Source organism: Physeter macrocephalus, chromosome 21, assembly GCF_002837175.3.
Source record: "Physeter macrocephalus isolate SW-GA chromosome 21, ASM283717v5, whole genome shotgun sequence".
In the NCBI taxonomy this organism is placed as follows: domain Eukaryota; kingdom Metazoa; phylum Chordata; class Mammalia; order Artiodactyla; family Physeteridae; genus Physeter; species Physeter macrocephalus.
The window spans coordinates 18,511,259-18,529,425 of NC_041234.1; the positions used below are offsets into that span (position 1 = coordinate 18,511,259).

Here is an 18,167-nt window from a genome sequence, read left to right on the forward strand (position 1 = left end):
CCTCCCTTGAAAACAAGTATTCTTGAAGGTGGAATATGTATCATTAACCAGTTACATTCAGAACCCCCATTAGATGCTGAAAGGAAGTTCACTTTTCAAGAGTTCACTCAAGCAAATAACCAACGGCCAATGTAGTCACGGGGTGGGATAAGCAGGCGATAAGGACTCTAACAGTGGAATCCTTGTCAGCACAAAGGAGCTTCTAAACGTTGTTTATGCCAGCTGCTCCCCTGCAGGCAATAGGAGATTCAGGCATTTCTCATTCCAACTAGTTTCTCACAATGGTTGCTGTCATATAGACCCTTCGCTTGTCAAGAAAAGTGACATGAACATATTGGAAGTTTGCAGCATTTGCCTATGTCTAATCAGCTCTCTTAATTTGTGCAGGTCCCTAAAATGGATGTAAAAGCTGGTTATGATGTTGACAGCCAAAAGGCAAAAGATATTAAATCAACTGAGCAAACTGCTTGATGCTCCACAAGTGTTTTAGAAAATAGTGAGTTAGAAAAGATGCAGATGTAATCCTTTTGTTGGATGGTTGATTTTTTTTTTAAATTTGAGACTATTGGTTCTAGTAGTAGTCTTCGTAGTTCTTAGGGTTCAGGCAATAAAGGATGGCACCCCCAAACGAAAATATAGTTGCACCCCAGGCCAGGCCATAACCCCAATTGAACTCATGGTAAATTTTCAAGCTCACAGTTTCAATGAACTTGATTGGGTAAAGGACCAGGCTGCAAACCTGTAAAACAACTAAAAAAAAAAGCAAATCAAAATTAGGAAAATGTTATTTACAGGAAATAAAATGATATACAAATATACATATGTATGAGAATTACACTTTAATCAAATAAACAAAAAAGCCAAAAAATTTGAAGCATTGCTTATTCTAGATGGTACACTTTAAAATATTGACAATTTTTTTCTGTTTAACACTATTTCACAGTACAGCAAGAATTACTCTATAAATAATTAGCAAATCACTATAATAGTATTTGATGAAGTAATTAGTGTAATATAATTTATATGAGCATACAAAGTAATGGTTCTCACTTTACAAACACATATATAATTATCACTATTATGGCAAGTAGTACTAGTTTAGCTAAACTGTTTCACTATACAACACCTGTAAATAGCTTCCCAAGAATAGTGACCCCAAATAGCAGCTAGAAACCCGTTATTTATTTATACTCTTGAGAAATTGGGGACTTTGAATTCATCTGCACTGATGAAACTGGTGTACCTGTGATTCAAGATGTGCTTTTGTTGCTGTCACTTCTCAATATCATCTAACTCAGTCCAATATTCCAAGTCCTACCTTGATGTCCTTACTCTGATCAAAACCTATTTTTATTCTTTTCTTTTCATCCAGTCCATACCTCTCATCTTTTAAAATGGGTTCAAAAGTCATCTTTGTCAAGAAGCCACACCAACTTACACCCTATGAGATATAACAGATGACATTTATATATTTATTCCTCACCTACTTTCAAAAAAGAATTAAGTCTATGAAGGCATGGGAGATAATCGTACTAGAAAACCTAAGTTAATGATGTCTACCACAATAGGGCACAAAACTTAGCTCTTACTTCTTAGTTAAATCTTAGTTCTTAGGCAGGGCTAAAGGGGAAATGTGATGAGTCATACTTAATAAAATAAAAGAAACCAGTTAATCAGGAAGGGGGAGGTGCTTTTTTAAAAAAATATCTAAAATGCAGTTGGTATTTATCCAGTGGATATTTTTATATGGGAGACACTGGATTATACATGAGGTGATGTCTTCCATTCAAAATCATAACTTTCTATTGGATCAACTATTATATAATTTTTTTTTTTTTTTTTTTTTTTTTTTGTCCATGCCGCACGGTTTGTGGGATCCCCAACCAGGGATTGAACCCATGCCCCCTGCAGTGGAAGCACAGAGTCCTAACCACTGGACCACCAGGGAATTCCCTTCTATTTTATTTAAATCAATTTAATGAGAATTTATGGGATGCATCTGCCTTGTTCTCTACTATATGATGGCTTCCACCCTCAAGAGACAATCTTCACCCCGAAAAATCTGAGATATAGTAATATGTGTGACAGGGATTGGCAAACTACCAAATCTGGCCTGCTTTTTGTTTTTGAAAAAAAGTTATACTGGAACACAGCCAGGCTCATTCATTTATGTACTGTTCACACTACCATGGCACAGTTGAGTAGCTGCAACAGAAACCATGTGGCCCACAAAGCCAGAAGTATTTACTATCTGGCCTTTTATAGAAAAAAGTTTACCAACCCCTGATATATAACGTAAATTTGGGGTTAAAATAAATATTATTTAACTCATCTTAAAAATACCATAAATTCCAAAAATGCAACAACAAAAATGTAAATAATTAAGGTGTAGGAGACAAGAATAAACTTTGACACAGTAAAAATGATACAGCTTATTACGTTTTTTGAAAACAGCAAGAGGATGGATAGTGTGTTTACTTAAACTGGAATTTCGTGCTTTAAAATCTACTCTCATCTATTCTCAGTACCTGTAAAATATCATTAATACCAATATGACTAATGTTCCTAGAAAGTCTACATAACAGTCATCTATCTCTGGCATAAGACTGATGAACTACAGAAAACTCATGAGGGGGCATGATTGCTCAAAATTATTACTTTCGATAACGCTCAGACTAGGGGTGAAATGACCTTTCTGGAAGCAGATATAAGAATTCCAAACATTTTTGCCATGTAGCTCAACACTGCTCTGGGCCAGCACTAGCCTACCATACTTCCACATTACTACTGACAGTGGATGGATAAGTAGGTCCATATAACAGGAGAATCTCTCAACATTCAAAACAGAAATCACACCTTGTTTATAGTTTAAAAATCTCAGAAAAAGTTTTAGGTCGTTGTTAGAGCAACCAACAGCATATTATATAATCCACACTTCTATTTCCAGCCAGTAAGTGCTAAATGTGTATTAATTTAAAAACTGGCTGGCTCCGTGCCTTTGTGATGGGAAGGGTGCTTTCATGTTTTAAATGTCTTAAAACTAATAAGAAGTCAATTACTATCAACCATGGATTACAGAAAAAAAAAATTCCAAAGTTACTAAGTAAGTTAAAAAGAAAAAAAGGCATTTTTCTCCTTTGGTTTCTATACTCTGGTCACTAGTCAAATCATGACTGATCCTGCCAGGATACGATTGAAATATGAATGTGAATTAGAAACAGTAAAATTCATTTACTCATTCAACAAATACTTGAATGTTTCTAAAGTGACACAGTTTAAGGCACTGGTAACACAAGTTGCTACCCTCATGGCTAGGCACACCATTATCAGTAAGTAAATACAGAATACGGCAGGTATTGCTAAGAGATGTGAAAATACAAGAAAACTAGAAAACAAGACAGAGGGATGCAGGCTGCTCTTTTAGATGAGAGCTGAAGAAGGCCTCTCTGGGGAGGAGTCATTAAAGCACAGACCTGAATGAAGTGAGGGGTGCAGGTCAATATAGTGGGAAGTGAGCAATCTTGGGTAGAAGGCACAGGCAGTGCAAAACTCCTGATGCAGGAGCACACTGGGTACAGTGGAACATCAGTAAGGATGCTGTGGATGCAGTACAGTGGTACAGAGAGCAAGGAAGGGAACAGCATGAGATGAGATAGAAAAGGCAGCCAGAGGCTCGTTCAGGAATGGCCTTGTGAACCATGGTCAGGGGTCTGGATTTCATTCTAAATGTGATGAGCAACTGCAAGAGGAATGTGAGCAGAGAAGTAAAAACTGATCTGAATTATATTCTAAAAGGATTATACTGCTTCTTTTGTGAATCAGCCAGTTCCTGGAGTGAGGTGTTCACCCAGTCTGCTTTTAATATTCATTTCAGTGTGTTTTATTTAGAAAATATTCGGTCTTCATGGTATAATATAATGATATAGTTTCCCTCTAGTGGGAAAAGTAGAAATACAGCTCCATTAGGCTCCACTGGCTCCCTCCTCTCTCTTGAGCGGCTTTCTTAGAGATGGAACTTTATTGTGTTGTTTGCCAGATGAAAATGACCCTAAAACGCTTTATGCTTCTGAATTATTTTACTCTCTTTGGAATCACTGAGAAAAATGCATGTAATAGCAAAATTGAGAAAAGAATATAATCCTGCATTTGTAAATAATTTTCTTCATTTAATATATAGATGCAGGTTAAAATGCCTCCTTGCCTTTCACAGATGCTGCAAAGGAAACTACCAAACACACCTAGAGTCCAGAACTCAAGAAAATAACACCATACTATGTTTCTACTTTACCACCAATCGATGAAACATAATAGGCATTGGCTGTGGTATTTTCTATGCTCTATCTCAGAGGCATAAGTAAAGTTGTATAGCATTTTAGAATTTTAAGGGAATTTGAGGTTCATTTTATTCCCCCTCCCTACTTTTTGGAAAAGAGGCAACAAAACTACCAGCCATGAAATTGTGCAGACAGAAACATGACAAGAACTTAGAGATTCTTGTGTTATTTCTAGTTTTCTTTAAGGGGATATTTTTCAATGTTTTCAATATTGAAATATTCAAAATATTCAATATTCAAATAGTCAATATTTTCTAACATGGGGATATTTCAATATTTCAACAAACATTTATTGGATGCCCACTGCATTCTAGGTGAAAGAGGTAACACAGATAGGACACGGGCCTTGCCCTTTGATATTTCATACTCTATCGTGGAGACAGACACACAGATACAAACAAATGTGTTCAACAGTAGTAGTAGAGGCATGTTCACTTATAATCCATTCATCATGTTTATTGAGCTCTAATGATATTCCAAGTACCACTTCTGCCTGCAGAAAGAAGGGAGGGCTTCAGAGACGAAGCACTATTTGAACTGGTTCTTGAAGGATGGACAGTACTCGGTCAGAAGAGAAACATGAAAAGACCTCTAGGAAGAAGAAGCAGTTTCCATAAAGCACAGAGATATAAGAGGCTGTGCCCATAGAAAATTCACATGGGTAGAATGAAGGGCACAGTCACATGGAGATGTTTGGTTTAGACTATAAAAGACTTATTAGCATGTCAAAAATATACAGACTGGTTTCTATAGGGAGACATTTCAGAGGTTATTTGAATTGTAGATGCTGTTGGTACCCTATCCATATACTCTCATCCTCATAATTCCAGTATATGTCAGCCTGACTTTCAATTGTCAACACCTGCACTTCTTTGCCTGACTTTTCCTCTGGCCACAAAAGCTACTTTGCCTGACTCCGAGGCAGGTACATTGTTCTGGGAAATTACCATTGCTGTTTCCCCATCATCACCAACAGCCCTTACCAATGACTATCAGCATTTGGTTTATAAATACTCCAATTCCCTAGTCCTTCCAGTGAGGTAACTCTGAGGGGTGTGTTCTGTACAGGTTTCCAAAATTTTTCCAGGAAGATTAAGCTCCAGGTGCTTACAGTGACTACTGGTTTGGTAATGTACACTTTATTGGCTGCCTTCTCTTCCCTGTCTCACTTTCTTTGCATATCCCTTCTTTTACCTCCCAGATTAAGTACTTGTACTTGATTCCTTGCTTCAGATTCTGCCTCTGGGGAAACCAAAAGAACAAGTGACAAGACCAGATTTGTATTTCAGAACTACATCTCATGTGTTTGTATGCAAGACAGCCTAAAAGGGAGGAGACTGGAGGAGGACAGGCCCCTAGGAGGTTAGTCAGTGCATGGATACCTGTGCACAGTGATGACTAAGGTAACATCAGTGGGAAAGGTCAGGGAAAGTAAAGACTATAAAAGAAAAACTGAGCAACTGGATTCCAGGAAAGGGAAAGGAAGGAGTCACATAGACAGTTTAACTCAGACGTTACCACAGAAAAATAAATTAGGGGGAAGTTCAAATTTGGGAACTGAGATGTTCCACTTGAGGAAGAGTTATATCCTCAACTAACTCAGTAATGGTGGTGTATAAAAAGAAGCTACACACTTCGAAGATAATTTAAAGACAGAATCGATAGGACTATCCAGCCAACTCCCTTAAATATCAAATTCACATAAAGGAAACAGTATTTGTAGAATAAAAAACATTTGCCCATGAAAGGTTAACATGAAGTTATCAATTTCTCTCCTTTTTAATTTAATCTATAACTACTTAAAATTAAGCAGTACATATGAAATGAGTTCTTGATGGTGATACTGTAAACTGTTCTAACCAAAGGGTAGTTTGATATGGATAAAGATCTGTGAATAGAACTCCTTTTTAGTTTGAAATATAAGCTGGACACTGATTTTTCTGTCAAAATCTAGACTTGAAATACCTCCAGCCATCTCCTTGTGCCTGACAGGATGGAGAGGAGGGCTGCAATACACAAGCCTCTAATCAGAGATGGAAAGCAGGTGCAGGACCCCCTCCCAAAATATCCCCATTCTGCATAAACAATCATTTAGAGGAGGCTTTCTGCAGATATAAGAGAAAGGAACATCCTCAATAATACAATTAGTGGGGATTCTGTCATTTAAAATATGAATTATGAAAGACTCAGAATTTTCTGCAACTTGTCTTAAAGGCCATGGGGGAAAAAAGGGAAACAATCATCCTAAGTCCCAGTGGGGCATAAAAAGATCTGCAAAACCAGACAATAAAAGAAAAGGACCCAGAAAAAGGCAACCCCTCTAATTTCACCAAGTCTTTAGTGAAAACTAGATGTCAGGTATCAGAATCTCCTCATGCATTATCTGTCATTGTCAGTTACACAATAAAAAACATGCTATAGTCAACTGTACTGGATGTGCACAGTTCTCATGATGTGCTATGTTTCAATCATGTTGTACTGATCAGTTTGTGGTCTTTATGACACCTTGAGTTGCTGCCATCCTTCAGGTGTTGCTCCCAAGAGATGGAGTAACTGGAGTTACAGGATGGACTCCAACTGTAGTACATAGTTGGCAGCTGAATTAAAAATTCAAGGCTGATTCGGCTCTTATTTTTCTATGTGTTATATGTACCCAAGTACAGATAACTCGTGAAACCTCACTTGGGCTCTCAAATTAGATAGCTGCCCTGAATTGAAACCCTGGCTCTGCAACTTACTAGCTGGACAACACCAGACAATTACTGAACCTTTCTGAGGCTGCTTCTTCACTGATAATACGAGGAAAATAAATACCTAATCTTAAGACTGTTATAGCAGAGATAGCAGTGTGCTACAGGTCTAGCAGTATGACACATGGTAGGTGCTCAGTTAATTATTATTATCATCAACAGTATCATTATAGATAACATCTTATTCTGAAGTCTAAATTTGTAGGACCGAAGGTAGAAGAGTTGTGGAACATAGGACAATGTTTTAGATGGGTTGCAGCGATGGCTAGCTCTTAGATCTTCTAGCAATTATTCAAGCAGGTAGCAAACCCACCCTAAATCAAGGACCTCAGAGAAAAAGAGAAGACAAGAAAACCTTTAAAATTTGTTTGGCTGTGTTTATAAGACTTAATCATCAGCTTTTAGTAAAAACCCTTTAAGAGTATATTATCTAACACCAAGATAGTGTAGTTGCATACTATAGGCACCCAACATATATTTGTTAAATAAATGAATGAAAATATGGATATATTAAAAATAATCTTTACAACTGTTACTTTTTTGAGCTGTTTTGGTCTTAGATTTGTGGTCACAGGGAACTTGCTGCTTCATAAATTGCCAACAGAGAAATGGTTTAAGAAAAACCAAATTACAGTTAGCTAGTTGTTTTCATGCCTGTTTTTCCCTATCAGATTATAAGCCACATTCCTCAGTCTTCTTTCCGTCATTCATTCAGCTATTTACTGAGTGCCCCAGAGTACCAGGCACTGCATATGGTATTGAATTAATGATGTAGTTCTGTGTAGAGATGTTTCCAAGTGGTAGTGCTATGTCTGTTTTGATTTTATGTACTGCAAGTTTCAGCAGAAGCAAAAAAAAAAGAATATTTCTTAGTTGAGATAAGTATCATTCCCTATGTGTGTGAATACCAAGATAAAGCTTAATATTATTTGGAGAAGAAAATATTGTGAGAAAAGTGGAGAAATACAGACCATTTCCAAGCAGACCAGGATGAGTAAAAAGGGAAAATAGTCCCAAATACACATTTACAAAGAATCACTAAACTGGTGAGACAAGCCAACCGCTAGAATAAGTATGTTTCCTAAGAAGCACGCAAGATAAACAACCATGATTTTTAGCTAGCATTGTTTCAAGTAGGCAGATTTTCCAACTTTGTTAATCTTACACCCAAATCATAAATGGATTATTATGTTTAATAAATATCTTTTCCAGAAGTCAGCTACAGGCAACTCTTTAATGGCTTTTGCAGATGGGAGAGAGAAACTTTTTCATGACATGTTTCAAATAACCAGTAAGTTTTACCTTGCTTATATGCAAAGTGAACGCTAAACTAATGGTTATTTTAAAAAAAGCTTTCATAAGCAGTCTCAAAAGAGAATGAGTAAAATTAAATCTCAGCACATGTACAGTTTTAAAATGTAGCAGTATAATGCTCATTTTCAGTCTCGGCAGGTAGAATAATACTGTATGAATGTTGCTTTAGGGATTCGTCTCGTTATTTTATAATTTACTAATATTTGTGGCAGCGAGAGTTAAATCAAAATCTTTTTTTGACCAAATCCATCACCTTTAACTTATACTCATTTACAATATGTTTTCTGTTACAACCAGTGCTTATTTTCACATTTTCACAAATTTTGCTATACTTGGGAAAAACAATAGAACTTTTAAAGAAAAAACTGGAACTTCCAGTTATTTCTGTAAGAATGTTTATAATAGGTGCTTTAAACAACAGATTTCTTTATAGATTCTGCATATGCCATTATAGAGTAAGTTAAAGGCTAAATGGGATAGTAACTAGGTAGCACAATAATACTGGATATTTATAAGAGAATGTCTAGACTGTCTCTATATCGTCATAAATCAGAAATATGAGTATTCTAAAAGTTATTCAAAACATAATTCCAGTTTTAAAGAACTGTGTATCATTTCAGAACAATTTATCAAGAAATTCTATTATAACTGACTCTCTAATCACTGTTAATAAATCCTAGCTGCAAAGATAAACTTATACTATAATTAAAATATCTAAGTTATTTCATTGTAAAAATAGGAAAAGAGCCGTGGCAAATCCATGAACTGAGAAATAAATTGGAGAATGATGGAATCTTTAGGAGAATCTTCATGTTATACTAAATGATTCACAATAGAGACCTTTATTACACGAGATCAACAATATAATGATATTGTGGTCACTGCCTAAGACTTCAAAATATTTTTTGTAACAGTGTTTTCTACTCTATTAGAAAGTATCTGTCATGCTATTTAGCCAGTTTTATAGGTGTCTCAATACAATGTCCAGTCCATAATAGGTACCCAATAAAGAGTGAATGAATGAATGAGGGATTCAGTAGTGAATGAACCACCCGTTTAGGATTCAGTAGCCTCCTAGCCCCAGGTCCACCAGTAACTACTATGTGATCTTGAGCACATCACTTAAGAGATTTTAATTAGATCTGTTTCTACATTCTTTCAGCCCTGTGGACCGTTGTTTTTATGACCCTTGCATTCTGACCAGTCTTCATGGGTATAAGAAGATGAACACAAACAGCAGGGGGCAGCAGAACACTTCTGATTTTATATTTTTAGACCAAATGACCCTTCAAATCCTGAGAAATTTCATCTATTCCCATCTTTAAACAGCTTTAAAAAATCCATCTAACAGGCTAGATGGTTCTGTCAGTGTCTTCATTGTTGACAGTCACAGGGGCTTATTTTGCAGTCTTCAAATCAGATATGACTGACAGGGTAAATTGAAGGCACCAACAAGAATATTTCAGTTTCGGTCATTTATAAGAATATTTAAGGAGATCCTTATAAATGAAAATTAAACTCATATCAAATAATGTACTGGGCTTTTAGTCTTATAAGCCCCTTTTCTAAATAGCTCCCTGAATTTTAGTAAAACTTCCATTTTACCTGGGTTGATATTTTAATCCAAGCTGTGCTTCATAGAAAGATGGGTTGCTAAATTAATGAATATGCCATTGAACTCACACAATTGAATTGTCTGATGGGTCATATTAAACATTATGATTTTTCAGTATAACCATGTTTATTTCAAAACAGATTTATACCTTTAAGGGTACACATATTGGAATTTTTTTTCAGTTTTATGGCAGAAAAAAACTCACCAAGGGGGCAGTAAAAGGAGGAAAAAAATACTGGATGTGAAGAAAGACTGTTGGTAAACACATCTGCTGCAATTCCTAAGGCAACAGCCCTTGTCAAGAGCCATTATTATTTATTCGAGTTTTAGTTCGAAGTTTAGAAATTGCCACTGTGCTCTGTGAAATGCTTAACACACTGAAAACTGATACTATGATAAACCTGTAGCCAATTTACCTTAAAATATAACATGCCTCTTGATCTGTAGGTAATACAGCAACCACATTACTGTTTCTGCATGAGAAGGGAGGATGGTAGAAAGGTCCATGAAACTTTAATACTGGTTTGAAAGTAATGAATATATTTACCTGCTGCAAAAAGCATGACAGCAACAGGTCTGTAGAAGCGCCTTCGAGATCCCACGCAGATGGAAATCAAACCCACCAGGAATGCAATGAGAATGATGGCAGCACCGCCCAAGAGTAAAGCCAGAGTAGCAATCTGCCAATCTGGAAAGAAAAAAGAAAGGCATTGCTTTTTTCAAGCAGTAAACTATGCTCAGCAGCAGTCACCTTGCTGCAGCTAAATAGACATGATTTTACTGCATACCAAGCATCCTTTGGGATTTGAGATGTTTTGCAACAAAAATTACTATAATTGTCCTTATTCAGAAAAGTCTCCTACATTAAGCTAAACACAGTTGGGTTTTTTTTTTTAATCTTTTTTTTCCATGTACCCAAATCTCACTTATCCTTCCAGACCCACCTTGAAATCTTCGCTAAGCAGTTTTTAGACCACAGGTTTGCCATGCTTTTCTTCCAAGGACTCTATTAAGCATTCATGCTAAATTGGTGCCCCCTGCACAAGCTATTGTCATTATTATTATTATTTAATTTTCTATTGAGCTATAAAGTTCACAAATCATAAGTATAGAAAGTAGAGAACTTGATGAATTTCATGTATATTTACACACCCACATAACCACCGCCCAGATTAAGATAGAGAACATTTCTATCACCCAGAAAGTTCCCTCGTGCCCCTCCCCAGTCAATAATCACCCTCCTACCCAGGCTATGAACCAACATTATTTACGTATTCGATTTGCCTTTTCTTAAACTTTATATAAATGGTATCAATTCTTTGATGTCTGGCTTTTAAGTCTGTATTTATTTTCTGTCTGGCTTTTATGCCTCTGATATTCAACCATGTTGTTGCATGTGGCTGTAGTACATACTTCTTTTCTTTTATTGCTGTGCTTTCTTAGAAAGCCTTCCTTTGCACACACACACACAAAAACCCCAACTTTTTAATTGACTTTCTCTCCCTCCCCCCACCAACTAAAACAACTCCCCCAGCAAATTAGCATCAGGAAGATTTGTTGCTTTTTCCTCTTCTCTTTCCTTTCATTCTAATCTCTTACTGTTGTATTTACCACCATAGGGATGGTTTCTGAAAGTAAGTATTCCCAGGGTGCCAGAATAGACTCTAAGTGGCTCCTTGGCTCCTTTCTTCATTCACATGCGTTAACAGTAAGAATATACTGACCACTTACTATGTGCAGGCCTCTGTACAGATACTTTGAGTCTCCCATGCCCTGAATAAAACCAAAACCTCGCTGAAATGTATTTGTTATTTCTTATAAAATAAAGATTTAGAAAGAGTATGACACAAAACTGGCCCATTTTCCATTTTATAAGAGTAGAATGTTCTCTAAGAAGTAAAGTGAATATATAAAAGCACTATCCAGCTTAGGAAGCATCACAGAAAATGATACTTTGGAGAAGAACATTCTTCCGTGGGTTTTGTTTGGAAGTCCCAGGCTGCCTCTTCTGGTCCTCACTTTAATGTATGTGCAAGAAATAAAAGTAGACTTTAACCCATGGTTAAATTGCAATGCAGTCTATCCAAAGTCAAGAACTCATGATATTTTGATGCTGCACGCTGAAATTATCCCTCCAGAAAGCTCCCAAAGTGCACTCTTTACCACTGCAGGATAAGGGACAAGTAGAGGAACCTACAATGCCCTAAGATTTTCTTCTTTTATTTACACTTGTATAACCCTGCCTCAAGCATCCTCTTCCACATCCTCTCCTCCTAATTAATTCTGGAAATACAGCTGGCACTGAACTAGAACTCGCACAGCAATCAAGAAACAAACAAACAAGGGAGAAAACAGAACAAATCCATACTCCTTAAAATATAAAGATGAATCTGAAGAAAGTGGAGAGCATTTTTTTATACCATCTATTTGTAATAAAGCAATATAACTTCAAACAAAAGTATATCTGGCTTTCAACTAGAGTTTAAAAGGATAGCCATACTATGGGTTTTTTTGTTGTTGTTCCATAAAAGCACGTAGCTTTGAATTAAAACAACAAAAGAACAATCCTTACATTTGGAAGTCTCTAAATTGTTTTGAAAAAGTTTATGCATAGCACAATTTTATTGCACTTTAACATTATAAAAATCCTTCTGAAAAGTTATAAGTTGAAATTTCTGAATAATAAATCAAATTTTCATTATATCTAAATGTTTGAGGTACAAAAAATAATAATAATAAAATCAATCCATCCAGACATCAATCAAATTCCTGGAGGCTTTAAGAGCCAATGCTGAACATTTTCTTGTTGGAGTATTACTTTCATAAAATGATTATTGCTTTTAGCAACTTACTCCAACTTATTTTAAATAAATAAGAATTTTGAAAGTATCCATTTTGTTTAAATCAAGATACAACTTATTCACTCACTTTAAAAATATATTAAAAATAAAAGCACAATAGATTGCTTTTTTCCAATAAGCTCTTTCACATAGCCCAAAAGGCATAAAATGCCACACATTTGACTATTTCTACTTTTCAATCCAAAATAAAACAGGAATTTTGATCACTTTTCTCTACTTTAAATATCCTCAAAGAATAACTAAAATATATGTATTTTTTTGCATTTTGTAAAGAACAAGACTAAGAAAAAAATTGGCAAACTTTCCCTCTAAAGGGCCAGATATTAAATATTTTAGGCTTTGTGGGTCATGGTCTCTGTTGCAACTACTCAACTCTGCCGTGTTGTGTGAAAACAGCCCTAGGCAGTATGTAAATAAAAGGAGCATGGTTGTGTCCCAATAAAACTTTATCTACAAAAACAAGTGGTGGGCTGTCAGGCAATAGTTTGCTGACTCCTGGTCTATACCTCATGTACCATTTTATTTATTTATTTATTTATTTATAGATAGAATGTGTTTTTGTTTATTTATTTATTTATTTATTTTTGGCTGCGTTGGGTCTTCGTTGCTGTGAGCGGGGGCTACTCTTCGTTGCAGTGCACAGGCTTCTCATTGCAGTGGCTTCTCTTGTTGTGGAGCATGGGCTCTAGGCGCGTGGGCCTCAGTAGTTGTGGCACATGGGCTCAGTAGTTGTGGCTCGCAGGCTCTAGAGCACAGGCTCAGTAGTTGTGGCACACGGGCTTAGTTGCTCCACGGCATGTGGGAACTTCCCAGACCAGGGATCAAACCCATGTCCCCTGCATTGGCAGGGGGATTCTTAACTACTGCGCCCTGCAAGGAAGTCCTCATGTACCATTTTAAAATGTTGAACTTTCTTTTAGGTAAAGGCCTCTCAGACAATAATAATTTCATAATGAAGTCAATTTGATTAATGAGTAATACAGGAGTGCAAAGTGATGCATATCCAGCATAACAATAGAAAACTGCAAAAAAATCCTAATTTCACATGTTGAATTTCCTTAAAATAGTAATACTTTATTTCATACCGAAAGCCAATAAAATGCAATAGAAGCTACAGGAGAATAACAAGTATTAAAAGGGACTAGAACCTAATTAGGAGGGGAACCTCTTGTAGCAAAGGAAATAGTTCTTAAAAAGTAGATGAATACAACCAGTTCTGATTTTCTTCTATATGTCCTATATTTAATTTTAAGTATTGAAGCTGTGGCTAATGAGAAAGTCACTTTAGACATAAAGTCAAAAAGGAGCACCAATCACCAGCATCTCCACAGTTATGATATTGCTACCCTTCCCTTTGGTCCACAGCCATAGCTATGCCTGCTCAAACAGAAAAGCCATTTTATTTTCCAAGAGACTAGAATTGGGCCACATATGTCTGCCACTGTCCTGGCCAGAAGCTGGGGCTTAGACTAAAGTATTGAGGCTATATCTCTGGTGGATGGTGCCAAGTTTGGGGATTGTTGTCATTATACCCATTTGGAATGATTCACTTGGGCAGGCTGCCCAGGACCAAAGCTTTAACTCGCTGACCAGTTGAACATCAATCAGTAAGCTGAAAAAGCGGTTTGAAACGGCTACCATAGTCAAGGAGGCTCAGGGTAGTTTTCAGGGTTCATCACTAGACATATTGGAGCTGAGAACAGTGCACGTGGCATTGTGTCTCTTTCAGAAAACAGCAACAGAATCACTGTCCAAATATTAGGACCTGCCTCACAGATGAGTTAAAGTCAGGGACTATGAAGATAGGTCTGATACCATTTTTCTCTTTCTTACTGAACAAGACTAGGAGATGGGGAATAAAACAAGTCAAAAATACTTTTATAGATACCTACTAATGACCATTAAAATAATAGGCTGGGATTCATGTTTACAAAGACATGTATTTACTTATCTACCAAATGTAGATTTAACAAGAATATATACATATAAAATATTTTGTTATATACTACAGGACTCGGGCAATTTTACATTAATACTATAATAAATGACTGGAAAACCATACACGAATCGTTTTTTCCATTAGAACGTTTGCATGCCACAAATACTTGCTATCCCATATTGTGTTTGCAAAACAAAATGTCATAAAATTCTCAATTTTCAGCTCCATTTCTTCAAAAAAAATCATCTATTTTAAGTTCTCATAATTGGTTAATTTCTATATCAATCTTAGTTCCCCAATTTTATAGCCCTCACAGTATTTAATCAGATAAAGTGTTAAGAGTCCTTAGAGATTTATTACTCGGCATTAGTTTTATACATTTCTATAAATGATATACTGATACTGTAGTGGAGCAGTGAACGTAAACCAGCTCTGCAGAACATCAGTGGCCATGGTTCTGTTTTACACATTGCAGTGCTCTGCACAATTAAAATTGGTCATTGTTCAATGTTGGGCCACCTGATTTGAAATCTGAGTTTGGTTTCTAAGACCTGAGAGAACAAGTGATAATAGATTTGGAGGAAATAATGTACAATCTTGGTCCATAAACTGGTTAGGTCTCAAATGGGCTGGGAGGGATGTTTTGGATGCGGAAATGAAACCTGAAATGAGGCTGGCATAGTATATGTCAGGTTCCACTTAAAAGTATTTTGGCAAAACTGACACAGTGACACACTGGATGCATTGGAACTGCACCTACAAAAGCCAAGGCTAAAGATAACTATGTGCTTCCCTATGACAGTTTTCTCTAACAGAAAAAAAGATAAAAAAGGAAAAGAATAATTAAAATAAATCAATATATATATATATATAAAAGACAAACACACAATGTTATACTTTCCCCCGCAGCTACAGAACAAAAATTGGGCAGTCCATACGTCAAAACATCAAGTCCAACATTAATGTGCAACTCAGGAACTAAATTCAAATCCTCTTTCTAAGTATTTTTACTAGCGGGTGCCAGAGTTTCCAATGTCTATAAATGCTTTAGTATTCTGCAGGATTGTGCTGACTTACTTTACAATCTAATACATGAGACTGGCCTGAAATTGCTACTGCATTATGAAAATTCTATGGGCCACATTATAACTGCCAAATTGGAGAATTCACATTCCCTTGGGGAATTCACGGTCAAAATTTACTTCCGATTTTCAGGAAAAGCAAAATCTAAATGATGATACATTTTCCACACTTTTGAGCCAAGGTCAGTGTACCACACCAGTGCCTAAAGCTTTCCTCCACCCGTCTCATTTCAAAACCTTTAACTCATCAGACACTGGCTAATTTATTTACCTCTGTAGGTATTGTTTATACGCTGAGATTAGTTCTACTGTATGTAAATGCTTGAGCACCCAATTGTCACTTCTTCTAGGAAATTAGATATAATTAAAAAGCAATGAAGAAACACATTTTTTTTTTTTTTTTTTTGCGGTACACAGGCCTCTCACTGCTGTGGCCTCTCCCGCTGCGGAGCACAGGCTCCGGACGCGCAGGCCCAGCGGCCATGGCTCACGGGCCCAGCCGCTCCGCGGCATGCGGGATCCTCCCGGACCGGGGCACGAACCCGTATCCCCTGCATCGGCAGGCGGACTCCCAACCACTGCGCCACCAGGGAAGCCCAAGAAACACATTTTTAACCTTATAAATTCAACTCCCACAGCAGGAGTGGGTGGTACTTCCCCGAGTGTATTCTAATATTTTAATGCACGATTCTCACTATTCCTATAATTCTCATCAGAAAGTAAAATATTGATCTTAATAACTTTTATAATCACACTGAAATGTGCCAAACAGACACTTATATTTTTACCTTTGAATTCTCCAAAAGAATATTAACCAAAATGATATCCGTAACTGCAATCAAAATCATTCCCTACTCAACCTATAAGAGTAATCTTTTCTGTCATCTTGACGCTATCTCACAAGCCATCCACAAGTTCTCCTTAGTTACTCTGCATGTGGCGAACTGCAAAATCGGAACCATTTTTGAGTGAGTTTAAACTTTGTTTTCTTGGCTAAGTTGCATCCTGACCTAAATCCTTCAGCATTGCGTTAATTTTCCACTGTTCCATGGGATACAGACACAAACAAAGGCAGCCAAAAGAAGAATCAGGATTCTAACTTCAATAATTAAAATGACCATCTCTTTTTTCAAACAACTAATATCAAAACTAACATTCACATGCAAACAAATATTTATGGCAAACAACTACGTCTTTCATAAAATGACAAACAGTATAGACACTGTGTGCACCGAGTTGCACAAAGTCAAGTGGAATGTCAGAGAAGCACCTACTTTAAAACCCATGTTAAGTTGGCAACAATATGATTTAAGTCTCACTCTTTAGGCCCATTTATGGATAAAAAATGTGTCAGAAATACAGTGCCAACCCTATTTTAAGCACATAAATTACCCCAGGTAACCATCCAAATACATAATGCAACAATTTTAATGACCAAAGTGCAGGTCAATTTTACCAAAATTTTGGAAAATTCTGGTGGTCCAAGAGTGCCGAACAGGTTATTAATTTTCAATCCATGACAATTTCGTTCAAGACTTTTGAGTTGTTTTGTGTTGATGTTTGAAGAACACACATACTTTTTTCTTTACAAATAAAGGTGCACTTTAGCTGCTTCACAGAATTCTATCACAGAAAATTTGGTAGAAATTTATCATCTAAACACCATAACAGTGTTTTTTTCCCCAAATAAAACCATTGTATACACTGCTTAGCCAAAGCCCTGCTATTAAAGTATGTTTCAGTATTTAGACAAAAAAGAAAGACACCATCACTGCAAATGGCTGCTGTTTCTTACCAAGTATTATATTAGAAAGATTTCGTTAGCATTTAATGGTAACTAGTTATTATCTAATGGGTACTGGTATTTCTCAATAGTAATTCCTAATCATAGTACATATATAAACTTTTACATCAAACGTTGTTCCTTCTCCACTCTTTGGAAAAAACCTAAGAAGGTTACAATTTGGAAAATTTGGTTATTTGGAAAAACGAGAAGAAAACCCATGCCAAGACTAGGAGTGGGTGACCTGCCTCTAAGCAACTAAAAAGCTTTTGTGATGGGTTTAGCGTAGCTAATAATAATCAAAGGGCAGATGGACGGCAGCCAGCCAGTCACCCACGATCAGTATTAAAACACCCCTTGGGCTTCCCTGGTGGCACAGTGGTTGAGAGTCCGCCTGCCGATGCAGGGGACACGGGTTCGTGCCCCGGTCCGGGAAGGTCCCACATGCCACGGAGCGGCTGGGCCCGTGAGCCACGGCCGCTGAGCCTG

General features: G+C 36.7%; 1 protein-coding gene across 1 annotated transcript in view; it reads right to left on the reverse strand.

Moving 5' to 3' along the window:
* Positions 1 to 553: 553 nt before the first annotated feature.
* The window catches only part of TMEM47 (transmembrane protein 47), a 26,412-nt gene continuing 8,798 nt past the window's right edge, over positions 554 to 18,167 (reverse strand). The window contains exons 2-3 of the mRNA XM_007109911.4: positions 10,561 to 10,701; positions 554 to 750 (exon numbers count right to left, since the gene is read on the reverse strand). Coding sequence (XP_007109973.1) covers positions 572 to 750; positions 10,561 to 10,701 — 320 coding nt within the window. The 3' untranslated portion in view covers positions 554 to 571. The remainder of the gene's footprint in view (positions 751 to 10,560; positions 10,702 to 18,167) is intronic.